Raw genomic sequence first — 26,734 nt, 5'->3', positions numbered from 1 at the left:
AGAGTGCAGAAGCGGAGGGAAGAGTGTCGAGCAAGAGGAGAGGCGCAGATTGTGGAGTGGGCAAAACAAAAACAAACGCTTTCGATACGCACCACGCGCGCGCTTATCGACATTGACTTTGAAAATGAAAACGAGTCGCTGGGTTGTTTTCCCGGAGGGGGAGAGTGGTGGGGCAGGGAGAGGTTTCGGTGCATGGCGTGGTGATGTGCCTCCGTGCAATCCATTGCACCGGGGACTAGTGCATTGGTAGAATACCGGTCCAAGGTTTGCCATAAAGTTCGTGATGATACTTTGTGGCCATGGTCGTGCCCAAACATTCCCAACATTATCGTTCGTGTATGTGTGTGATCCCCAAAAGTGGAGCTGTGTCTTGTGGGTGACATGAACAGGGGGATGATTTTTGTTTTGTTTTGCCTACTAGTTAGTCCGTTGATTTGTCAAGTGTTTGATGAATGATGGGAAAAATAACCACCCGAAAGATGGGTGGCCGAACGGGAAACGAGATTGCTGCTGGTGACAGTTCTCGAGTGGGAATTAAATGCATGAGCATGGAAAACAGTCAGATTGATGAAGAGCAGGAAGCGTGCCTTCTCAGCTCTGACGTTTAATGTGGAAAAACAACTTCATCACATCGGTGCGAGTGGTTTTTAGGGGTGAGAAAATTGTGTTGCCAGCGGTCAGTCCTATCTTGGGATTGCGTTTTTTTTTTATGTGTTCTCAAAATCAATTGGGCAATGTTTTCGACAACTTCTGACATGTGCTCTCAACGTCGCACGGGACATGTGGTCGGGATACTGGAGTGTCTCTATTCAATTTGAGCAAGTAGTAGTAGTTACATGTGCACGCCACTTCCTAGGGAATAAGTATTATATTTGGGGATTATTTATACTTGGATAGTCTTTAATGAGCAGTATCCACAGTGACAGATCCGTTGTTTGAAGGTTAGGGCTGTTATCTGGATTAGTGTTGGGCGGACCGGATCGGATCGGATCATTCAGCGGATCCAATCCCTAATCCAGGATCCTCTGGATTGAAATCCCAAATAATCATTTTAGATCCGGATCTGTCATAACGAGAATCAAGGATCGAAAGCCAAAACAAGAGTCCGGATTCAGAGCATTTTTCATGATGGGAATCCGCGGAATCCAAAGAGTCCGGATTCGGAGGAATTTTCATGATGGATAATCCGAGGAATCCAAAACAAGATTTCTTACGCGAATCATTCACGATTTGTGATGATAAGAACGTTTTGCGATGGGATTCACATTATTTATTATAAATATGGAATTGTAGTTATTGTAGTTATGAATGGAATGAGAGAGGGATTTGGAGGATCGATTCCAAAGTGGATCCGGATCGGTCAGTTCGAATCCCTTATGGGGAGCGATTTATCTCATCAATAGACTGGATGGTTCCGGATGGTAGGTTTGTTGAGTCGTAGATTAAGAATTTTTAGAAACTACCTTCGGCATTTGTTGGAATGTTTTCTTTTATAGATCTTGGTTTATGAAAAAAAAATAATGCTAGTTCCACATGCTTTGTGTATATTAGTGTTGAACAGCATCTCCTATCAATCTGTTGATTCGTCAAATTACGGAAAGCCTACATCCCGGTAAGTGCTAAATCCAACTCCAGATGTTTCAGAAGCATCACTAAACGTTCCAAATAATTGAATTGTACGCAGTACTAAACATCAGTACCGACGTTTTTGTGTTTAAAGCCTTAAAAACTCCCTGCAAAGTATGCCAAAAACAGAGCCTTCAACCACCACACTGCGGCACCAGACCAGAAGTGAAATGAGTAAAGTCAATTTGCATAATTTGGGAGAGGGCAAATGGTGCGTTAATAACACCCAACTGTTCAGGGCCTTGCTCCAACCCCCCGGACCTTGCTCCGCACCCGTTCCCAGGTTCTGGTTACCGTATTTCCACCCCAGCAATGGCTTATCAACCCTGGAGATGGCGATCCCTGGTTACCGTTGAACCTGCCCTGCTCAATTACCTCCAAATTACATTCCCCAGTTTGGCCCGGACGGGCAATGGTACCATTTTCGGTTCCGATGGGCTATGGCGAGACCGTATCATGGGCACTGCCACCGAGTCTCGTCGGAAATGCTGTCATTTTCCGTCTCCTCCACTCCATAATGCCCACTTGTTTCCTTTTGGGTGTGCGCCGTGAGTTGGGGATGGATTTGTTCAATTTTTTTGCGAACAAGCTGCCATTTTTGGATGTCGCTGCGGCAGAGGTTTCTGGTGTGTGTGATCAAAGGAGGCGGACAAGGAAGAATGTATTTTTCGCCGTGAAGGAATCTGTCAAGTTGTCTTTCAGGACACGATGTGCGGTGCGGAACGGAGCACCAAGATTCCAATGCTTCCTGTAGGAGTGGAGGGAGGGTATTGCGCAAACGTCAATTGCACAGGAGGACCACCGGGTTGTTGGGTTCTAGTACATTAGAGATCGCTCCTTTGCGTCTCTAAGCATAACGGTAATGACCGGTTGTCGACTTTGTTGTGCTATCGAAAGATTCAGCGGTGAATATTAAATTATCGGCAACGGCAAGTGTTCGCACGCCTGCCTCTCTACATACCGGATGGTCCGGAAAAGCGTTTTGGTGAGGTGAGACTAGGGTAGAGAAACCCAATTACGTTACATTGTAGTCATTTTACAATCGCCTTTCGCTTTTGTTCTCCAACATCATCTGGATGATATTGAGTTGTGAAGGTATCGAGAAGTATTTAATCTAGTTTTGTCAATTTTCCCATACAATTGTGGAAGCCCAGAGCATATTTTACATTACATCTCTCTCTGTTCTTGGCGTAAAGACCTTTCTAGGTCATGCCTGCCATTTCTGGCTTACTAGACTTAATTTTACCATATAGCCGAATAGTCAGCCCTTGCTAAGGTCCGATTTGGATTTTGGACCGGTCCTGTCGTGTGAAGACCGGCGCCGCTACCAATACATCACCGGCCGTCCCACATTAAAACTAAAATCATAAATAATTTGGAATTACAATCATTGAACGAATGTTACAAAGAAAACGTGAAATGACTATGATGATCTATTAGAAAATAAAGTATTACAATATTTGATAAAATACCCAAGCAACAACATTACGTTCCGTAAAGTAAGTAGCAGAGCTTATAATGAATATAAATGTATATCATTTTTTCTACCACGGAGATTGGAGGCGATAAATATCTTCGGTAGCGGCAACTCGCCATTAAAGGAAGAAACCATCTATCGTCTCTTGTAAAGCAAAAAGATAGTGATCGTAAGCAGATCTGTTCGCTTCTCCCTTTTCCCGTAGAGCGACACTTTACTTGAAATACCAGATTTTGTCCTCCCGTGTTTCGGTGTTGTTTTCGTCCTGTGAAATAAAAGTTTGGGAGTTTGGTTTTTTTCCATTGCTCCCACAGGATAATGTTGTACACAGAGTTGTCTTTTCTCTTCTTTTGCCTGTCTCCAGCACAGCTCCAGAAACAATCTTTGGGTAAAAAAAAGAAGCAAGAGATCATTTTTAATGAGCTGCCATTTTGCTTTTTTCCTCCTGCCGTGTGTTTGTTGGTACGTTTGTGGAAGCACCGTGAAAACTTGGTCATAGTTTTCACTCTCTTCGCTTTGATTGTCTCATTTGGAGTAGTTCCGCATGTATGTGTCGTGTGCGCCCCCAATGGGCGGCTTGCCGAGAATGCCGAACACAGGATATAATACATCTTCACAGTTACCATGTGCGCCCGCAAGTAGTGCAGGTGCCTGTTCCCCGGCTGTGCTGGAGGTATGCAGAGGGCAACGGCGTGGAATCGTTTGCTTTGTCTTGTCGTTTATAAATATTTACACCGGCTGGAGGAATTTCGGAAGGGTCGTGGATACGGCGGAACACACAGCAGCAAGCGGGGTTTAGTTGAGAAGTAACAGCAGTAGCAGCATCCATTTGGCATCTTTAGGATCTGGTCTTGGGGAACGTTCACTTTTCCTCGCTTCTTCCGATTCGGTTCGGTTTGCTGGTGTAAGACCCCGTTAGCAACGACGCAACATGCGGGAAATGAATTTTTTTTATGCGCTTTCGTTCATATTCTTGGAAGACGTCACGAGAAAATTATATTTTCCATGTACACTCACATACAGTAGTTTTGGTCTTTGTGCTTCGGTCGGAAATGCATATTTGTTGAGGTGCTCCGTGATTCTGAAATGCACTCCTGTTACAGGGTGAAGAGATCTTAAATAATCTTGAATCATTCTTTGTTTTATCACAGTAGCCACCGCCGTCGCCATTGATGAATAGATATTAATTAAAATAGGATGCATTGATCACAGTGTGCAACACCACCGTACCTAATGTCGGATCCATTCTTTATTTTCTGTATGTTTTCAATCCTCAGACAACATCCGCGCGAGCTCCTTTTTAACGCATAATCAGCAAGATGACTGAAACCACAGAAGCACCAGTCGTTGCACAGACCGCCGAAACCAAGACACCGTCGCCCACGACCGAGACGGCAGTCGTCACGCCGGCAGAGAACGGTCATGCCGAGGGCGGCGATGCGAAAGCGGCTGCCGCAGCGGGCGAAGAACAGACCAATGGAGCTGCGACCCCGGACGAGAAGGCCAAGGCCGAGGAGAAGAAGGAGGACCCACCGAAGGAGATGCGCGCTGTCGTGCTGACCGGTTTCGGTGGTTTCAAGAACGTGAAGATCCTGAAAAAGCCCGAACCGTCGCCCCAGGCCGGCGAGGTGCTGATCCGCGTCAAGGCATGGTAAGTAAGTCACCGTAGAATTCGGGGCAAGGCGAGGGTTTCTTGCAAGCAGGGGGATATCGTCAGGCGAGAGAGTAGTAGTGGTAGAGATCGTTAATTAAGGGTTGCAGTAAACGAAGTGAAGAAGGGGAGAAAGGATATCTTCAGAATACTTTCGGTAACTTTCGTAACCGAACGACAGATCTCTAGGGTCTAGACGGGGCCAATAGGTCCACCGGTTAGGCGTGGGTTGTCTGGAGGGTATCCTAAATTGGGACACAAGAGAGCCTTCACAATTCTCGGTTGAATTCATCTTTCCTGTGCGTGTTTGTGTTGTTTTTTTTTCGATTCCGTATGCATTCTCGTCCCTTCTGCAAAATTATAACCAACGAAAAAGAATGATGTGCGACAATTCTTCCCTTTCACGTCTTATTGAGGCACAATTCCCGGCAGGGAATTGGACACCTTATCTTCTCCATCTATCTACATCGTTGAAGCGTGAATTTGATGATTTTGGAGTGTCGAATTTACAGCAGAAGGGTTTCTTCCCTCTCGTGTGGTTTTGTTACGCTTGATCAGTTATGTTTGATGTTTTCAGATCGAAACGGTTGACGGCATGGGTCTTTTTGAAGGGTTGTTGAAGGTGAAATGATATATTTAAAAACTGTGCAGCAACAAAAAAACAAGATAGTAGTGTAAAATTGCCTGTTTGATTGTTTTAGAAGAACGAGAACATGATACGTTTTACTGTGAGAGGAGATGTCGCGAGGAGTGGAACAGATAAATCAAATGGAAAAATTTGATTCTTGTGCCGCGACTGTGTTGCAATACTCTGAATAGGCTTCAATTTTTCATGCACAAACCTTTTTTTTTGTTTCAATTCTTCTATATCATAGTTAAGAAATTTCGTAGAAATTCATAATCGTTTCACCACTGATAAAGTTATCAGACCGGGGTTCTGAGAAATTTGTCATATCCAGCAAAAATCCATAATCGTAAATCATGTTTTTATCACTCGGAGCAACGCAGGTTGGTACCGTAGGTGGTGTGTGTAATACGCTCACCCGACGAAGCCGATATGAAGTTTCCCAAAAACTTCACCGCTCGACACATCTTGAAGCAGTGAAAAACACACCCTCGGAACACGGAATCGCACACACATGGGCGCATCGTTTCGGGGCATCCTCTTTCAGCTTCAGTTTCGCTCCGCTTCTGCTCTCGGAACGGTTGGGAACGTACTGCGTAAGCGAACTCACAAAGAACAAGTGGCCCGATGATATGTGCGCTTGGTTTATGATACATTTTTTTTTTATGTGCAAACATTTATGATTCATGTTTTACGTCGAACGGGCCGCGTAAATACAGGGAGCAGGATTGAGAAGAAGAGGCTGAGTTCAACATGCACGGACCGGGTGTAATGGTGCAATGTTCTGATGTTGGGGGACGAATTGGCGGGAGAGAAGAAGGGGCGGGTTTGTGTATTGGAAAGGATTCTGAACAGGATGTTGGCGGTTAAAACGAGTTGTGCCCGTTGGTAAAAGCAAACGCCGGGAATGATGGGAAGCGGCCATGTCCAAAACTTGTCCCGCAGGCTGAGTAAAAACTGATTGTAGCAAGTAGAAGACGCGTGACGTTCCGGCGTATGGGTACCCTTTTAGCGAAGGCAGCACTGGTAATGGTCCGCTATCGCAACACGTGCACTGCACATGTGAAGTTGTTGTTTTTGGAGGTTTCAGGTTTGATCTGTATTTAGTTTTTTTTTCCTTTGACTGTGAGCCCTGTCCTCAGTTTGGTGCGTTTCTCCACTTCCGAACGATTTTCACACACAAGTGTGCGCCATGTTCGAAACGCGCACCTTTGAGGATTCCTTCTGCAGAGAGTTTTTGTATGGAGAGCTCAAGAATGGAATAGCTGGGCTGGCCATGTTTGATTTTGAGCGTAACGGTTTTGGGGACGTTGAAATGTCCGACGCATCTTTCGTGGTGTACTATAAACTGGCACTGATTTCCTGGAGGCGACCGAATCATTGCAGTCTATAATTACAGAATTTCATTTCAGCCGCACTTCAACAACATGAAACGTGCACTTTATTCGCTAATCGGTTGGGAGAGTTGGTTGCAAAAAATAAATATTGGATTTCAGTTTATCAATCAACAACCGCACCATTATCAAATTAACGCTTTATTTGGCAGTGCAGGTAAAATGTAAATCGATCCACTGCTAGACCCAATATCAAGTGATTAATATTGCTTAACCTTCGCCAGATTGTTGACAAGTGGAATGATTTCGCTAGAGTGCAGGGCGATTGAGGTCGCTCCGCACTTGCAAAGGCGAGACGGTGCATTCTCCTTGCAATGCTCAGACGATTGCAGTTAGTCAAAGAGGAGGTTCGTTTCCCGTTGAGGGGATCATAATGATAGCTTTCCTCCAAACGCCAACGGGAGACGGATCAGATCTGTCAGATCGGTGATCAGTATGGTGTGACTGTCATCGTGTGATGGGTGGAGGGGAGTTTTCAATTTTTGACAGATGAAACGAAACCAAAAAATGGAAACCCAAACCAAGATGGGGCGATCTTTTGAGTGCTGCAGTAAGAAAGGAACTTCAGACTGACTTTGTATGGAGGAAGTGTTGCTATGCATCACAGTGACAGGGAACGCTTAAAGGTACGGTTATTGTGCTTTGGTTGATTTCAGTTTGTTTTATCTTCAATATTCACCCAGCCTGCGATCGTGCAACATGATTCTCAATATGATATGTGATTGCTGACGACTTGTCCCATGTGTGGAAGGATTGAAGGATAGCAGATTGATTTCAGATTGCATCCCACGCACACTTGTTATATCCGGTGTGATCACGTGTGAAGATATTTGTTACTCAACTCATGACAATTGATTCTTCGAATGGCTTTGACTGGGGAAAATGCAGCTTTTAGACGTCGATTGAAGATGAAGGTGCACAGTTTTGTAATTGAAATTGTGAGTTATTACCGGAACGGTTGGTTATAGACAAGGGAGAGTACGTACAGAGCATCGAGAGACTTTTTAGTGTTCAAAATCCATCTAAAGTCCATAAAAATCGCATTGAAAATGTTATTGCTTTTATTGTTTATTATGCACATTTAATGGTCCATCAGAAGTGGGTTTATATTTATTTGTTATTAAGATTTTACCACAAACTGATTCATTGATGAAAGTTTGATGGTGAAAGTGATGTTTTGTCACTACGAAAAAAAATGGGTGTAAAACACACGTAGTTCGTATGGGATAGGATAGTATCGGTTTGATGTTTCCATACTCCGATAGTTCCTGTTAACAGAATTGAAAATAAAAGTCAGTTTTCATTTTGGACACTGATCGAAAATGAAATCTTAACGTAATTTTCCTTTCAGAGTTTGCACGAGCGAATATATGGTTTTTTTTTCTCTCTCCCTCGACTGTGAGTAACGATCGAATGTCATTATTTCCGGTGATAAATCCCGTCACGAGCAGTGATTTCACGTTCATAACAAAATAATTTCCACGCTTATCATATACCAGCGTGCTATTTATTTCCAGGTGCTGCCCTTCTATGTGGGTGCATGTAGGGGTGGGTGGGTTGTGAATCATTGATTAGACACCGATATGAGGGTGTCGAAGTTGCAATTAGCGTTGCAGCAGTATTCCGATGCCAAGTGGCCCGGTTCGCTGTGCGAATGCTAACGGCGCCGTTATGGATTTGCCGTATGAAGCAAGTGATATCTTGAACGATGCAGCAAGACACAATAGATCACTTATGGTACGGCGACGTGATGAGTCGTCGGCGGCACAAGTGTCCTGTGTGTACAATGTGCTCGACCATGCTGGAGGAATTTGTCTTTGGATTTACAATAAATCACTGACGGCAGGGTGAGCCCTTTTGTATTGTGTAATTGAGAACGTGAATAGCACAGTACACAGCACATTGTTTGCAACTGCGAGTGATGAGCAACGCCCAGAAGTCCCTGGGTATCGATCGGGACAGCTCATCATCACCTGCGTGGTTGAGCTATCAATAGTCATCGACGTGATTTTAATATTCCACGCATATACTGTTAGCATCGAGCAAATGCGATGAATTATGGTGACGGAATGTGCACTTGGTTCCGGCACTGGAATGATAGGAATGCAGAATAATTTTGCCCCGTTGCGTGTTAGTCAAGGTCTTTTTTTTTTTTGAAAAATTGGGGAATTCTTTGAAAATTTAGACGAAAATTAATTTCTGAATGATTTGGGGTTTGTAACGCTGAATTTAAATTTAAATTTGAATGTTTAAATATTTGACACTAATTAAAAGTTATGCGCAACGCAACAAAAGTGTGGACTCTTAGGTCCATTCGCTTCTTTAGCGCAAAATGTACTTCATCACGTCAAGATGTCTAATGGACCTTTACATCTTGCGTCGTACAATCAACACGTTGGACAGCTAGCCCACGCACGTCCCGGGAAATACCGGGATACTTTCTTCATCAAGCTGTCCATCTTCCGTAGCTCAGAAGTCGTCGGATCAGATTAGTGTCCGACTTGCAGTGCCCACTGTGCTCCTGCTGTGCACAATAGATTGCCGTTGGAAGCAGTGCGCCCGCTAATGCTGGCGTATCCGACAGGATTGATTCGTTAAGGCGTTTGTTGGTGCCGTGACCAGGATTCACCAACAATCTCCCGGTGCCGCTATAATTGAATCAAATCAATCAATTATCACCGACACGAACTGGCTGGATAGGGCAGCCAGATTGGATTACCATCATCAGAGCGCGAAGGGTGTAAGATGCGATGGAGATTAAAGTCTTCACTCGACGGAGTGTGCGAAGCTTACTTTGGTCATGGGGGTTTTCTTTCACAGTACATTTTCTTATGGTTCCAATTACTGCTTCGGTGCGCGCGACCTAGACCTTTGGGATTGTTACTTGTTAATTGTTTCTTTTTTTTTTTTTAGAGGATGCAGTGCCTTCATGAAAATGAAATTTAATGATTAGTGGCAGAGTTTGCCGTTGCTCACACATAGCACAGAGGAAATGCGATAAGCGAAAGCCGTAATCAAACGTCAGAGATTCGACACACTGTCGCTGTACTGGTAGTAATGATTCATTTCAGTTCTTGATAAGCAAGTTACTCATGCTGCGTACAAAAATAAGTGGAATAAAAGCGCAGTGCTGTTGCATCACATATTATGGCGATAAATATAGCACTTACACACTGACTGTTTAGAACGTTCATGAATGAGCAGATACACGGTACGGTTAGGAAATATAAGGCTACTGTTACTCATAGATCCGTTCGTTCCGTACGCGAGGAGGATGACGAAGAGCTTCATTTCAGTGCACTCTGCACATCATTCTTTTATTTCAATGTTGTTTGTTTTTGCTACATCCATCACCTCTCTGGGGTGCATAAAGTGAATGTTCTAAGCCGTGAGAAGAAGAAGCTGGTGTGGCAATCATTTGTCCCTTCCAGAGATCCTAAGCTCGTTTACGGGGACATGGGTGTGTGTTTGTCATTTGAGTAGGGTCTATTCGGGTATTTCTCCTAGACCATTCCTATACGGGGTCTATGCAATGTGTGCTCTGTCCTTTTACGCCACTATATTCTCCGTACCTTTTCTCGGGAGTGGATGATTATTTGTCAAACCATACTGGCGATCCCTCGTCGTGCGATATGCCTCCCCGAGAGCATCGAAAATGCATCTGACGGTGGTGTATTAACCGTGGGCATGGGTTTGATTAATTACTTATCGCACAATTGATGGTAAACCAACCGCCATCGATGTGTGGCGGCGGTTCTGTCCCTACGTTCGGGACAGGAGAACATCCGGAACGCCCGCAGTGCTATCGAATGGCCAGAAATTTGTTAGTAGTCAAAATGGTGCTCACGTCTGTGGCTAGAAGATAGTCACTCTGGGATTTTCTTCGTGTTTGTGGTCTTTTTCCAGCATACACATCCCGGCGTTGCTTGGTCCTGTTTAATGCCCATGTATCCGTGCCACCAAGCTCTGCACATGGTGTGAAAATCATTAACCGGATCTTTTTACCAGCGGAACAAACCATTAGAGCCGGGTCGGAAACGGTCGTATCACGTTCACCCAGGGGATGAGATGACATTTCTTTCTTGTCCCGTTCGTTTCTTAGAGCCAGCCACAAGGCTTACTTGTTGTCGCCTTGCGCGTCCAAGGCCCTCCAAGGGTGATGATGTTGATCCGATGAGGATGATAATAAATAATCGTAATGATGGTGTGCTTTGGGTCTTTCGTGCTAATGCACGGTTGCCGACAGGAGTATGGGTGATTCGTTTCCAATGAAACACTATCCGCGTTGTGATTTTATCCTTTTCCCCTTTTCCTTTTTCATTAATAATGGCATGTTGGTCGTGTAAAGTGCGCGGTGATTGCGGCTTTTTGGTTGGCCAACATCATATTTCCTTGCGATAAAAGTCAATTGTTGCGGAGTAGATTATGTCGTATTTCAGAGAAATTGCAATGATTTACTCAAGTAAGAAAAGGTGACTGTGCTGAAAATTGAAGAAAAAAAATCTTGAAAAGAATTATGTTGGCAGTTTGTTTAACTTCCAAAAATCAGTCGCCACCGAATGTCCGATGATAATAATACAGCGCTAATTAGTCGGCTAGAAAATTAGCAACTAAAGCAACAAAAAATCTTGCTCATGTCCAGCGATAACAGTAACAATTCGAATTAGGGTGATGAGTTGGCAACTCTTGATGATTGGCTTGAAAATTTAGAAAAAAAGTGAGGTTATCTACTTTTACCTCCTCTACATTCTATATTCGCTAATTGGCAGTGAAAGAGCTGAAAGACATTGAAATCATTTGATTTATGAATCAAAGGGGTTTTAGCACCCTATTATGGTCTATCACCATCCAGTTGCCAATATGTGGCGCCTGTTCCCAATCATTTCAGTGGGTCCTGTTCTGTCTTCCGTTCGCTTTTGTTTTTATTCACATTTGGCTACAAAGGTTAGACATAAAAAAGGTATGATTAATGTGCAAATATTTTGCAAAAGGTTGTGGTCTGCTGCCATAAAAACTAATTTTGACTAACATTGTTGGGTCCCTCTCGAGTTCCTTGCGCATAGAAAGTTTTACTAATTGTTTTATCCTTCGCGGAACAATTTATATTCTAGCTCGCTCTGAATCTGTCTGTTTTTTCGTGATGTTGCAGCGAACCAGCCGCAAAAAAATATAAGAAAGCATAATGTATTATTGACACCACTTAGCCTGGTCCTTTTGTAATTCCGGTCTACCACCTTCCAAGCACCATAAAAATTGCCAAAGTGAGGTTAACCGTCGATTGTGTCTGCTCTCCTCCTCCTTTCGCGCATTATTTTTACTCGTCTGGCCGGAAAACTCTTACCTTTAGCCAGGTCTTGCTCGCTCAAGTTCGTTATAGTTTGTGTTTGTGGTACTACTTTGGCACACAAAGAAAAAAAAAAGCCACATGAAAAACAATAGCCACACAATGTTGTGCTTTGCGTTCATGCTTCAGGCTGGTTTTCCGCAACGTTCGTGGTAATTTAATTATATCGATCTCTGGGGAGAATCGACAACCCGTGTTTTACTCGAGTAATTCCGAAGGGTGTGTGAAACTGTCGGTATGCGTTAGGCCACAATACGTACAAATCGTCTGTGACCGGCAAACGAAATAGCTTCAACCTTTTTGGTGCTCGTTCGGTCCTTTTGGGTGTTGTTGCGTTTGGCGAGGCAGTTTCGGAGGGAGCGTGTTGGAAAAATTATTAGATGCTCACACCGGTCTCACCGGCTCGGGGTAGAGTGGTAGAGAAATATGGCTACCGTTAGTCTCAACACCACTGGGACGTTCGGTCAGGTTCAAGGTCAGTCTGGGTCTGAATCTGATAGAATAAAATGTAAATTATCCATTTCGAGTGTCGATCCGACGGTGTACATTGGGGAGTTCTAGGAATAAATTCAAACTCAAATATTCGGGAAAATAAGCACGAGTACAGTAATACGACTACAAATCTGCTATATTTTCAAATTATAGGTTTAGGTGAGTATTGCGTTATACATACACATTTTCCGACACCGATTGAATTGGATTAGAATCATAAAAAAAAAGTTTGCACGAATAACAGCGAAGCAAACGTCGCAGGCAATGATGTAGAACAATTTATTTGTCTCGGTATTTGGATACAGACAACCCGGTCCCTTTTGGGTAACCCCTTTTGTGGATCGGGTTCGCGTAAAGGGACGCACGTAGCATAGATATCCTTTTCGGTTTCTGATCAGCCCCAGAAAAGAGAATACATTTCTTCTGCCGAAAACATCGTGTTGTTTTCTGATCTCAGATGTGGCGTCGTCGACTGACCATTTTTCACCACCTCAACCTTTGTTTTTGTGCCATCGTTTTGCTGTGTGTTGGAATGTGTTTTCTATCCTTTAATGGTTGCTGGTGGTTAGCTCGAATCGTAAACCGTATCCAAAAGCAATTTATCTGATGATATGCGTGATGGTTCGATTGTATGAATCTTGATCCTTCCGATGAATAATTTTCCTAAGTTTCATCCAGTGGAGAATCGTTTCGGTGTGGCCTTTGAGCAAAGCGTGAAAGGCAAAACTCAATTGCTTTTAGAAAATCGATGAGGGGGTGAGTAGGTGTAGTTTGCAAAATACGTCTAGCTTTTGCCGGTTCTCAGGGGATAATGTGTGATGAAATTAAGAATTTATGGAAAAAGGAATTGTAAATTGCATCGCGTACGTACGAAGCTAACGTTTGCATTAAAACAATGGACAAATTTTATACATTTTCAATGTGAGTACTCTAACATCTAGTGGCGAATTTAGCAATGTTTCATCTTTCGTAATTATCTTATTGTGCACATGTATAGTTTAATAAGATCGAGTTAAAGTGATTTCTTCATTCGCCAGGAGTATTCGAACCAGGTGCCTATTAAAGTGTTAGTCGAGGTAATACGAATCAGATTAGCAAACAATTCCCCAGAGGAAGCTGCTGAACAGAGATGATGTGGCAGGATCTTGATGGATGATGATAACCACTTGACTCTAAATGTCAACATCAGATGTGCGGATTGTATTGTTTAAATTTTCCATCCAGATAACAATCGACGACCATGTTGCGGAAGAAAGTCCTTGGGTGGTGAACGATCAGCGGAAAGGGAAATAGGAAGGAAAACATGTTTATATTTCAGCCAGCTAGTTTTTGGGCTGGATGTTTGAAGTTCCACACGGTGGTGGTCCACACGTTATACACGGTCGGGCATAACAATATGTTTAAAACAAACGTTGATAGACGAACAGCGAAACATGGTACGGTTTGTTGACCTATTGGTGTATATTTAATATTTCATCGATTTTAGTTAAATAAAACCACGAAACAAACTGAACGTGATTGAAACTGCTCGCTGCACTTTCCCGTCACTTACGATGACGCGTGGGTACATCGGTGCACGTTTCACTGTGCCCCATTGCCGCCTTCCCAAGCAGATACGATAGCTGTGGTAGCAAATTTTTACTCGTTAGCGAATGCGTTGTTACGCACGAAAAGCAACGAACCACGGGCAAAAGGAAAATCCCGCGCGCGCACCTGTTGGAAAAGCGCTTCGTAGAGAAATTTTTGATAACTAATAACCACAGGCCCAACACTGTACCCCCGCTGGTACCGGGAGGGTTGAGGTTAGTTTTCACTTTCCGTGTGGCAGGTCAGTTGGGGAGGGGAGGACACGCCAAACCTGCGGTTGATGAGGGCGGAAAAATATCGCCGAACTTGCCCACGGTGCGTGTATTGGGCTTTGCGGTGTATGGGCACGCTGGTTTGTGGACGTCTTGAGAGAAATGTGAAATCATCCTTCATTTTCCGTCTGTCTTTGCTTGGAACATGGAAAAGAGAAGCAATGGAAGCAGACGGAGCTGTAGTTGGGGCTGATTGTCGGTTGCGTTTCACTGCATCTCCTATGCCGCGAATAGCCAGCAACCCAAGCTATTCGAACACACCGGACACAAGAGTCGCTCGGCGGTACTCCCAAACAGAAAACAAAAAAAAAATGAAAATCGGCATAACATTTTTCACGCTTCGTCATACAACAAGTTTTTCGTTTTTCTGCTCCACAAACAGTACGGGCTGTAGAGCGCATGAAACGGGTGGCAAAAAGGGGAAAATTGCGATGAGTTTTCGTTGTTTTAGGATTGAGGGGGTTTGCGTGTGTATTTTTCAATTTTGTACAAAGCCGGCGTGGAAATAAGGAAGAGACCTACAGTATTTGCAAGGGTGCACAAAATTGCATCATTCTACCAACAGCAAAAACTCGCTTCATGTGGAGCTTTTCACTGCCGATCATATTGCCGCTAGGGCTTTATTAGAAATTTATCATTCCGGAGGTTTGCGCGAATTGAGCGTAGAATGTAGCTAATAAATGGTAGGCGCCCTTGGTCGTTTCTGGCGCAGAGGACGGAGTTCTCGACAGTGCTCTATCTCTACCAGGTTTTAGAAGGAACAGGAGAATGCACATGAATGAATGCATGTTCGCGTACGTTTCGTAAATTAGCATTTATTTTGCCCGATCCTGGAGACTTACTGTCTGCTTGTTCTTTGCTCGCATGTTGTCTAATGAATAGTTGCACTATTTTATTAGAGAAAGCCTTTTCATTACTGTTTCTTTTTCTGTTATACCTGTTTTTTTTTTGGAACGCTCCAATTCCAAAAAAACTCATCATTTTAATTCATATTTAGTTTATTATTTTTTTAAGTCCCACTTTAACGATTTTCACCTACCTTCCGGGTAAGTGAGTGGCGTAAAATCATGCTCTCTTTACGATGATAACAAAATTAGATCATCATTAGTGCCGTAAAGATCGAGGATGGTAATTTGGGTGGATGGGCGGTGGGGATTGGTGTTAAAATGGGGCTTTAACTAAATTATGCATTCAATCAGGGTGCCGAAATTTGTAAGTCGAAGTAGTAGTATCTAGCCTGGGTGTGTGTCGCTACCCCGGCGCGCACCGTAAAGTGGGCATCATTAGGCGGCGCAACGTTGTAAAACAAATCGGGCACTTAGGGAAACTAGTTTGCTATTAGAGACCGCCCCGGGCAAATTGGCGTTTGCGAATGTGAATCACGTTCATCATTTTCTCTGTAATTGTAAATGACTCAAAGGGGGAAGAATGATGAAAGCTTCCGAGTGTCATAAATAGTTCGACGTATCACGAATTTTGCATTGCTACCGAACGTGAGTGGATGATTCATCGTTAGCATATAGATAAATTTAGCTTATGTAGATGTTATAATTTTTTTAATTTGGGCGGGCCCGGTTGGTGTATTTAGTAGTGACGTAGATATTCACACAGTAGAATCGGTAAAAAATCCCATCCGGAGCAATCCTCGATATGCAGGGCTGTGATTATCCAAGCCACATACGTCAGGCCCTTAGACTTCTTGAGGTTGTTGGGCCTAGAGAGATATCAATAATAGTCATCAGATATTTCGTAGAACGTGAAGAATTTGTCAGTGATGGAGTGAAAGCTGCAATTCCAAAGATTATAGAGCCTGCCATAATCAATCTTATCAGCACTTGGGGTGATAAAATGGGTTATACGGCCAGTGTATGACTTCACCGACTGCATACGACCGAATTAATGACTTCTGACCAAGACACCAACCTTTTGTGTTTCTGCACAAATCCTTAAAGCCAGTCTGTCACGAATTTCAATACATTACATGGAGGGGTATTCTAGAATATAGCTTAGGTCCTTTGTCAGTTAATGACGCTTATCTCTCGCTGGAAGAGTTGAATTGGCAAAGAATAACGACTTTTTGTGAGGGATGATTTTGGTTTTATGGTCGGCCTTACCTCATTCCAGTGCTATATCACGGCCGTTGCTGATTGTCGGTTACCGTGCTTGTATTATCCCTTGACAGATTAAGACCAGTTGCGTCTGGACACAACGGTGCTCGTCGGTCGTCAGGCCGCCTCGGTCATCTCGGACCGTACTAATTCTGCCACCAAATTGTCAGTGATAGTCCAAGAGGAGGTTTTTTTTCGGTTTTTCGAAGCAACAAACTTCTTACCGATGTCAACTTGGTCGCCGTGAGAGACGTGCTTTTTGCGTTTGCCAGAATAACTTGTAGAAAGTTCTACTACGGCAAAAGAAAGAAATGGCAGACAGACACATACACACACACTGTATGAGAAAAGTTTTTGCCCTCTTTAAGCGGTTAAAGAAAATGCGACCACCAAACACTCCATCGGGCGTGTGATGTGCGTGTACGATGTTTGTCGTGCATGTAGACGAACCGAGAGTAGCATGTCGGGGTTTCCACGCCAGTTTGCCGTAATTGGTTTGCCACGGTAATAAAGCTAATGCGATACAAGAACGCAGCGGTGTTACCGGAAGGATAAGCCATCGCTGGTGTGCTGGTTGGTGTCTTTCTGTAAGGGTGCGCATGAAAACATAACCTTTGTGTGTGGTATTTAACTTTCCGACACAGAAGCGCGCTTTAGTGACTTTTTTCGTTTCATGGTTCAAGACATTTGGTGGCATGAAAACGATCTATTCGTGTTTGTTTTTCTTTATCAATGATATTTTATTCTTTTCTACTGTGTTTTATTTTGAAGTTGAAAATTGTATTTGTTTTTCTAAAATTTTCACTTTGCTACTTCTAGCTGTGGTCTATCAAGTGGGAAGATCACATTGTTAGCTATCTCTGTTTCTTGGCTAGTGAAACTTCATGGTCCGTGGTACAACCATTCCGGATGTTGCATGTCTTAAAATATTACTGCAGATATGTTGTGTGGATAGATATGCGGGTGAAGTTTAATTATTTTTGTGAAGATGTCCCCGGAAACCTATGCTTTTCAGTCCTTAGGTGTTCAGTAGTTTATGGAAACTCGAGGGAAATAATCACAACAGTTTACATTCATCTATTTAGCAATGTTTTCGTTTGGTTCTTGATTCAACAACAGTCTTATATCGGTACAAATTAACAAGACAAAATAAAAAAAATTGTTGCATCTTGACATTGAAATTTTTTTACAAACTTGCACGGAAAATTGGTAAAATTCAACCTGAGTCTCGTATTACATATGACTTATGTTCTTTTCATATTGAAAGTATAAAAGTGAAATGAAACTATTGTGAGCAATTCCAAAAATAGTTCTCTCTACGAAATTACGAGTTATTGGTTTCTGTATGTTTACAACAAGGCTGGTTGGCTAAAGTTGTCATTGGCACGCTTATTGAATGTCGTCATATTGCACTATCCAATACCTTGTGGAAAGCATTTTTTTTTGCAAAAGAATTTTCTCTTTCTTTTGGAATCGGAGTTGCATTCGTATTGGTGTCGTGTGCAGCTCGCACACTTCGGGCTTCCCTTGAGATGGGCGGAAATGGACACGAATTGTTTTCGAACCGCATTGCTAGTACGAGCGGAAATCTGTCATCGACCAGATAGGGATCCCACGGGACGGATTTCCCGCGAGTGGCGCGGACATTTTGATAAGACTGTCCATTTCTCACTGCGAACTGCGTCGTGAAGAAGAAAGTGGGAGAGTTTGAAATTGAACACACGATCAGACTGTCCAGAGCACAAACGTTTTTATTTCCTGCCGGAAAAGAAAGGACAAAAGAACTAAGTCATAATGTGGGCGATCTTTGTAAGGTGTCCAAGACGTTCCCGCTTCCGCCGGAACTTTCTGTAAATCTGAAGAGAATCTTCTGGTTCAATATTGTCCCGAGCGTCTCGCGTAGGCAACGTACGCGCAACCGATAGAAAAATGGAAATAATTGAATTAAATTGATTTCTTCCATGTCTTCTGTTCCGACCGTCCGGATTCGAGAGATCCGGGTGGCAATAATGACACACCGCCGCTTCTCGTGTATGTGTGTAGTTACAGTCGATCTCAGGCAACAGTCGGAACATTGTTGCGGTGCATTCTTTTGCTGCTTTGGTTTCGTAGCCCTTCAGACGAATGACCCGCGTTGGTCACTGAGAGATGTCGGAGGTTAACTTTTTTTTTTTTTTCCTGTTGCACTTCTGTACTGACAAAAGCTGATGTAGCAAACCAACGGCAGCGTGTGTGTGGGAGTATGTGATGCAATGGGAAAGGAAACTCCCGCTGTTCTTTGAGCTCCTTTGAGCTAATAAATCTCAAGATTATACATCCGCTGGGGTTGTGGTAGCTGCTAGAGAGAGTCGCCGGGCGCGCATGCGCTCATACATGCTGGCGGAAAGCTTTAAACCGGTATGGATGAAAAAGATGAACGGGGACCGTTGGCTGGCATCTGGGGGAATTAAAGAAATGGTTCACTGCCACAACGCCCCATTCGGGAGCAAGTGCACGTTTCACTGCTGAATGTCACTCATATAACCCATCTTTCTAGACGATGTGTAGAGCAATGGACCCTTTTGCAGCAAGAGGACAAATCTCGCACTTGAACTTCTCGCTATTGACTGGCTAATTCCCTTTTGCAACATTTTATCGTTAGTCGTGCGCGGATTTCGTTGGCTGCTGCCGGAAATATAATTTTCGACCTTTATTCAATTACCGTCTGGAGGAGGCTACTGATGCCGGCTTCCACTGGTGTCTGTTGTGTCTGTTGAAGTTCGTAGATAGTACCAGGGAATTAGTGTGGGAATTGGGTATTATTTTCTTATCGTGTAGAGTTGTTTAGTTTTTATTGTTGGTGACCCAATACATATGTTTAATGGAGTTTGATTTCATAAACATAAATAAATAAAAAAATAGGGTAAGTGTTAATAACCACTATTGGTAGATTGGAATCTCTTAAACCTTCACATTTTTTCAGGCAAATCAGTAATTAAATTTCGTTGATATCGAATTAATAAAATTAAAAATGCTTTTTATATACCTAATGCGTCATATTCACCCTATAAGGGTAAGCAGCATTTCCACGAATACTTCAAGCCAACTCCGGTTCGCAGGATCTCGACCCAAACCAATCAATAAACCGCTTGCGGGCAACGATACATATGCGCTTAATTTAGATTGATAGCGTTCAACAGGCACACCGACCTTTAGCAAAGAAGAATCCGATAAAAAAGCCGATAAAGGACAGCTTTTTACATCCGCTATCGCGATCCCTTAAAATCAACGCCAACTGTAAGTTTAGAAAAACTTGATCCCAAAAAGGAGAGCCAGGAAAAAAATCCCACCTACGAGCCCCGAATAATGTAGTTTTGGAATTCCTGTGGCCTTTGCGTGATGTATCCTTGTGTGTGTTTAACCTCTATGCTGTCTGGTTGGGGGGGTGAAGGCCAAATCCGTTTGTTTATACCCTAAAATGGTGGATGTGGACACCTACGAGACGGACGGGTTGGTGACGGACGGACGGAGATGCACGAGATAGCGCACGGGGTGTAATCGTGCGATCGTGATCGAATGAAATGCCGACAAGAAAATAAGCATCAGCCCTCCGGGTTTTGTTGGGCTCGCTTATAGGAAGGCGCGATCTAGATTTTTTTTTCTTTCGATCCATCGAAAAAAAAGGATGCATGAAAGAAAAGGAAAAAAAAACTAATCCTCAACTTCTAATCCTTCTCATGGGCTTCACACGAAATCTGCCCCAGAGGTTTAAGTTTTTGGGCGAATGTTGTTGAATTCGGCTTCGTCGCTGACACATCATGGATGGGCGTCTTCATGTGGCGTGGTTCTTCTTCGTCCTTACGATCGCATTAGCCGAAATGCGTGGGTTAGCATTTGATGGTTGCATGTGTGGATCTGCCACGCCGGTAATTATGCTTTTGTGGTTGTTGCTCTCCTACAAAGCAAATATATGCAATACAGTGCCTAGCAACAAGTAGAATTAATGTCCAGCGACACAGACTCAACTGTGTGGCGAGAATGTGTCCGTCCATCGTGGAGGATTATTTCTTTTTTTCCATTTCATCCACTGCAGCGCGCTGATGTGTGGCAAGGGCTTTGTGAATAAGATACACGCAGGCAGTACATGTTCACACATTCCTCGCACGCAGTGAAAAATACGTGTGTGCCCTTTGCGTTCTTTATTTTTTTTGCCAATGTCAAATCAGGTACGTGGCAAGGACGAATGGATACGTGAAAAGCGGAGCAGGATTTGGAAAATGGGCTTTGGTATTCACGATGGTTACGCTTGATTTGGCTTCGATGCTTCGTATATCCGATTTATCTGGATGAATTTTATAGGCATTTTATGCGTTGGTTATGTCTTATACGTCTGGTATGTGTGTGTGTGTGTGCGGTAGCATGTCGGTAAAAAGCTGTGATTGTTTGTCGTTGGTATATCTCCAAAAAAGGAACATTCCGAAATTTTGGGAAAATGTTTATTTTTGGATTTGGCTCTCCGCGAACCGTTGCGAGCTGTTATCATGAACCATGTTCGACGGTCTTTCGTAGGTTGTGTCGGCGATATCGTGAAAAATGTGATTATTCTCCAGCCAGGTGTGTTTGGACTTGTAACTATTTCTGAATGGGAACGATAAGAATGATAAATAGCATCCAAAAGTTACAGCTTGCGGTAACGTTGTGTGCCATGGTTGATGTTTGTTTAGGACACGTTAAAGAGGATTAAAGCGCGCCTTGTGTACGGGGCACGAAAAAGTATGATTATGATGCCGGGCCTGTTATATTTTTTTAGCAAATTGGATAGATTGATAGATTTATGCGCCCAACAGTCGCATTGATATTGTTGCACGAACGTATACTACGTTCATTACACGTTAAATCGATGTTGAATTATGCGGTTATCATAATTCAAAGATAAAAACTTCACTGCTATTCGTCTACGATCGTACCTGCTGACTCACTGATGGAATTCTACGTTTGCGAATATGGTTCTTGGCATGGGTATGTGTAAATATTTTGCTTTTCCTTGCGTCGAGAAACCAACCCCTAAGTAATAAGCATATTAATGCAGGTGTGAAAAAGCTCATGCCATTTGTTCATTTTCCTTCTCGGAAAATCGTCTTTTCTTCCCCGATTGCAAGATTACTGTGGGCTTGGTTTGTGAGATTACATCATCCGTTGTTGACGATTCGTGTTTGCTCTAAGCTTCAAATTAAATTCTTCCCTTTTATTGTGAAGAATGCGCACTGCTCGATTTAACACTGACAACATTGTGTTATTTTGCTGAATTTTCTTAGCTCTATTGGAAGCTCTATACTGGGAAGCACGTTATCTTCAAAGATTCTTCACAAGGAATGTTTGGTATTTCTATATGAAAATTCATCTTGGAAATGGTGCTTACATAAGTCGCAAGGTTTGATGGCACACGTAGCGTCACGAATCTGCCGTATTGAAAGATTTTCCCGTTCTTCTTTTAACCACGGCAGCATTACTCTTAACATTGTGCGTGCTGACGAGTGTCTGGAGTGGAGTTTGGTAGTGGTACCATAAATCATAATGATGATGTTGATGATGCTGACGTTTATGACGGGGTGCTACGCACATGCCGTAGAATATCGAGTCACACTCACCAAGGTTCTGCTGCAATGGAGTTATGGAGACAGTAAAGTGACTTACCTCAGCTGGGCTTATCATCCCGGGGCCCCTACCACCTCGGATACTAACTTTAAAGATCGAACACGTTCGAAGCAAACGTGACAAATCGAGTGTACCGTGGGACTGCGTGGGTGATGGTGTTCACCAAGATGCAACGTTGGAAGAAAAATTCAAATGCCAACACTTTTTGCACGCAATTTTTCTAACTTCAATAATGTATGTTTATGGGGAAACGGAAGAAGAATAGGTAGAGGGAGAATGAATGTGTTTCCAACAAGGACCTACTGATGGTTCCGCCCTTATCGGCGGAAAGTCATCTGTCTGTGAATATTTGACGCACGTAATCGATTTTTCCTCTTCCGTAGACATCAGCAGATTTCGAGGTTTTCTTTCTTGTGAGTGGAAGAATCATGGGCCATGTTCGATGGCAATCCTTTTGTAATACATTCGGTCGATTGTGCACAAGAACAGCAAGTGGTGGTGGAGTTTTTGATTCATTTAGATAAAACGTGTTCTACCTCGGGAACGAACTCCACTTATCTATTAGTTCCCCTTTTTCGCTGTTTACAAGCCGTTACATATGGGGTTTTATGCTCAATATTTGATTATTCATCATTTCGTTGTGACATGTGGTATCGTTTTATTGTTACCAAAAATGCCCCGTGCAGGTGTATAAATTGAAAATAATACACAAATGATTTGAAATCGTAGGCAAAATGTTGGGATGGAAAGAGATGGAATTATAATTGAATAACAAAAGAAGCCGGAGAGAAAGGAATTTTGGGAGCAACCACTTTTCATAATGTCCTTTTTTGCTTAATAATATTACCCATTTATACCAACTAAACGGCTTTTGTCTAATGCTTTGTTTTTCTTTTTTTCCATTTTAGGTAAGTTTTCTTCAACAAATTTCGGCATGAACTAACATCAAGGACACGGTTGAAATTAATACGAATAGGAGCAAAAAACAAAAAGGACTCAAAGCAATCAGCAAAAACAAAAACAAAAGGTCCTTCGGTAATGACGCCATACCCAGCACGACGCCTATGTATGTGGTCGATAGTCCGGGTGTGAAATGTCGAGCTCTGGTTTGAACCTCTCCCGCATCAGAACCGTGGGCCCTTTTCAGCTGTCAAAAGGTCACTGCCCTTACATTTTGGATACGCGGGACCTAGCGTATCCGCTGTGCGGAACGCAACGAACCGGCATGTTTCTTTGTTTGCCTGAGTACCGCGCACACCGGTAATGGGATGTTTGCGTTTCAAATAGGAATTTAAATGGAAAGGACATTCTCGTCGGCCAGGTGGGCTTGCTTGTTTTTCAACGGTCTCACGGCTAGATGGTGGGGACCATTTTTTCGAAAACGACTATACGCCGGCTCACGAAAGAGGCAAAGGATTTTCGGTGTATAGTAGAAAGGCATTAAATCATGGGTTGAGTTTAGTTTAATTTTTATTTTATTACGATACAGGAAATAGCAATTCGTAATGGTTTACTAATCGGGGAAAGTATATAATTACTGTAAGTCATGAATTCTTCGAATCTTAACAAGTAAACGTTATTTGATAGTTTACCCTTGCCTTATCGATTTAAGTTTCGAACTAACTTCGCAACTAACGGTTGAATGGCTGTCTTCCTTATTTTTGCCACGTCTCTGTCATATGCTATAAATATTCCCTCAAAGCAGACAACCGTAAAAGACTTAAACGAAAACATCTCCGCAGATATTCTGTGCGAGGCGTTTTTGTTACAGTGTGCTTCATTGGTCGAGAATTTTACTGTTTTCACTGTCACTGTGAATAACCGGGCGCAAAAGGGTTGTTGTCAAACGAGCAATGTCCGTGACATAGGGACCGGAAAAAATCCGAGAAAAGCTATAAACTCCATTTGTGGTGAGTTTGTCTGCAGGAGTGTACTCCGTTGTAAGCTATGGGTGGAAATGATTTTTGCTGCGCTTGTTCTCTCGCGAGGGATCGCAAAAAGGATACTGTAAGAGGAAAGCGAAAAGTGCTGGAAGAGTGCAGACGCGGTTGTCTGGAAAATCTTGGCCGAAATGTTTCGCCACTGCTGTTTTAGAGTAGCATTTTTGTTGTAGCTGGAGCGTTGTCCTGCGTGTCTTAAGCAATGAAACCATCTTGCCTGGTGGTGAAAAGCAGCCGGGAAAAGCGAAGTCTTTTTTTGTCTGTTGTGTTTCGTTATCGATCGTATTAGACTGTAGCTTTATATGGCGAATTGTTTTAAACGGCATCAATGGAACAATTGTCAATTGCATGAAATGTTTGTCTAAATTGTGTAAGAAAATAATTACCAGACCGCATTGTTTAGCAAAATCACCCGTAGGCATAATGTTGCATTATCTTTGCATCATATTTTGCCACAATTAAATTTTCCTAGGTGTGGTTTAGTTACACTAAGCATTACTTCGGGGCTTGATTTAACGCCAGCTCAAACACACAACACTCACGGTACTTTTCCAACAGCTGCGCCCATCCCGAGGGCAAAACGATCTAGTGCAACTTTTGCAACATTGTTGTACAAATGCAATTTAACGTCGCTTGAAAACGATTGCGCGAACACATTCTGCCCTACACGAGACATACTAGTTCAAAGGAAGAAATGGTTTGGAGAAGCCGCGGACTTGTTGTAAAAGTTACTAGCTTGTTGTTGGCCATGTTGACGCTCGCAGTATTGCCCATGCTGTGTTCACTTCCCAATTTAACCCCCGGGAAGGGTGAGACCCGGACATCATCGGAAGCACATACCTCTGCATCGTGTCGTATAAGTAGCCGCCGTAGCAGCAGCAGCAGCAACAGCAGGATTTCCGGAACGATGCGTCCCCGGTGCTGAACGCGCATTAATGGTGTTTACTTGGTAATTTTAAAGCGCTTTTTATTAGTTGGGCGAAATGGTGTGCCCTCCCGTGCATAGTTGTAGACGGAACATGTCGTATTTTTGCCATCCACTCTCTTCTCACTACATGTAGTTGGGATGGATCATTTGGGTGTGTAAGAAGATGCGTAGGGGTGGTCAGGGTTTGCAGTGGGTTTGAGGAGCAATGTCGGCAGAATGCCCGAAGGCAAAATCGCTCAAGGGACGTGATTATGATGTTGACTTTTCCAAATCCCCATCCGAGACGTCCAGTACACAAAGCGAGAATCGGTGTAATATGGATGCCTTTGGTGTGTTACAATGCCGATGGGATGCGCGGTAAAGGTTTTCGCGTCGTGGGGCCAACATTGAAAGTGCGTTTAATGCATTCTGTTTATAGCCGCATCGCGTAACGGATAGTGTTGTTTGAGGGAAAATAAAATGCGATCAATAAATATGTCGGCTGCAAACACACATGTACGCGGTGTTGCGCCGTGTGTACACAACAATGTTTGATTTGCTCGTCACAATTATGTGGAAACGACGTAGTTTCCATATAAGTAACATTTAGATGGTATCAATTTTTAGAAAACCCGAACCCCCCCCCCCCGTTGTTGGGTGACCCGTACTATCCAGCTATGGGTAAATAAAGTCACAGAAAGCCAGATATGTCAGGTCCAGACCTCTTGAGGTTTGTTGTTGCTGATAAAGAAGAATGTTTTTGCGTAACGAAAACAGTGTTACATATTACTGCATTGTTCTGTTAGATATTTTATAGAGACTGAAAAAAGAGCGTCATGAAATTCAGTTTTAAGTAAACAGTTTTCTTCAATCAAAATCCCTTTATTCCTTCGAATGAAAGAAGAATTCAGGAGTTAAAAGATAGAATGAATAAAAAAGGGAGAAATTGATAGACCAAGCAGGTGCCTGTTGAATTTTTAATTTACAGCCTTCGTAGCAGTAAGTCATGCGCGTATACTTGTTTGTGGTAAAATGGTTAGGTTTAGGGTCTGAAAGGTAGAATTTAATGCGATCCACCCAGCCCGTGCAATCGTTAAAGTACCGTAAAGGAAATCCGACTCGTCTGGTAGTAAATATGGGATAGCGAGAAAAAAAACATCAAGGTCGATAAAGTAACAACGGGACGATACTACTGTGCCTAGTTGATTGTGTAAGGAATAGAGTTGCTCTGCTTCAGTGTGTGTTGGTGATAGGTAGTAATCGTTTGAAGAGCTGTACAAAAAATCAACATGGCTTTAGTGTCAAATGGCAAAGGTTGAAATAAAAAAGCTGTCTTAACTAACTTTGGTTTTGGGAAAATGAGTCTTTTTCAATGCCTGGCATGTGTATGTGTGGTGTTGATGGAGTCTCCATGTTGGATTTGAGTACCTACGACCGACATGTCTCCGCACACTGCATGATTGTTTGTGTATATTTTTTGCAGACCACTTCTCCCCATGTATCCTGATTCGTCCTTGCGATTGGCATCCTTGACGAAAAAGCTGCAAGCACACCGATAGGGGTTGTTGCTGGCAATGAATTTGTTAGCAGTGCTTTGATGCCAACAATGAGCAATGGTTTTCGGCAATGGAATGAGATAGAATTTTATGTCTTTAGGCATTCAGCCAGATAGCGTGA

The 26,734-nt window shown here is 43.0% G+C and overlaps 1 protein-coding gene across 1 annotated transcript in view; it reads left to right on the top strand.

The window, feature by feature from the left end:
- The first annotated feature begins 4,422 nt into the window (after positions 1 to 4,422).
- Positions 4,423 to 26,734, top strand: part of LOC128713323 (synaptic vesicle membrane protein VAT-1 homolog-like) — a 40,080-nt gene continuing 17,768 nt past the window's right edge. Inside the window, exon 1 of the mRNA XM_053808183.1 lies at positions 4,423 to 4,754. Coding sequence (XP_053664158.1) covers positions 4,423 to 4,754 — 332 coding nt within the window. The remainder of the gene's footprint in view (positions 4,755 to 26,734) is intronic.

The sequence above is a fragment of the Anopheles marshallii genome, chromosome 3 (genome assembly GCF_943734725.1).
Source record: "Anopheles marshallii chromosome 3, idAnoMarsDA_429_01, whole genome shotgun sequence".
Taxonomy (NCBI): Eukaryota; Metazoa; Arthropoda; class Insecta; order Diptera; family Culicidae; genus Anopheles; species Anopheles marshallii.
Note: the sequence above shows the minus strand (reverse complement) of the source record. Positions and strands in the feature narration are given on the sequence as shown.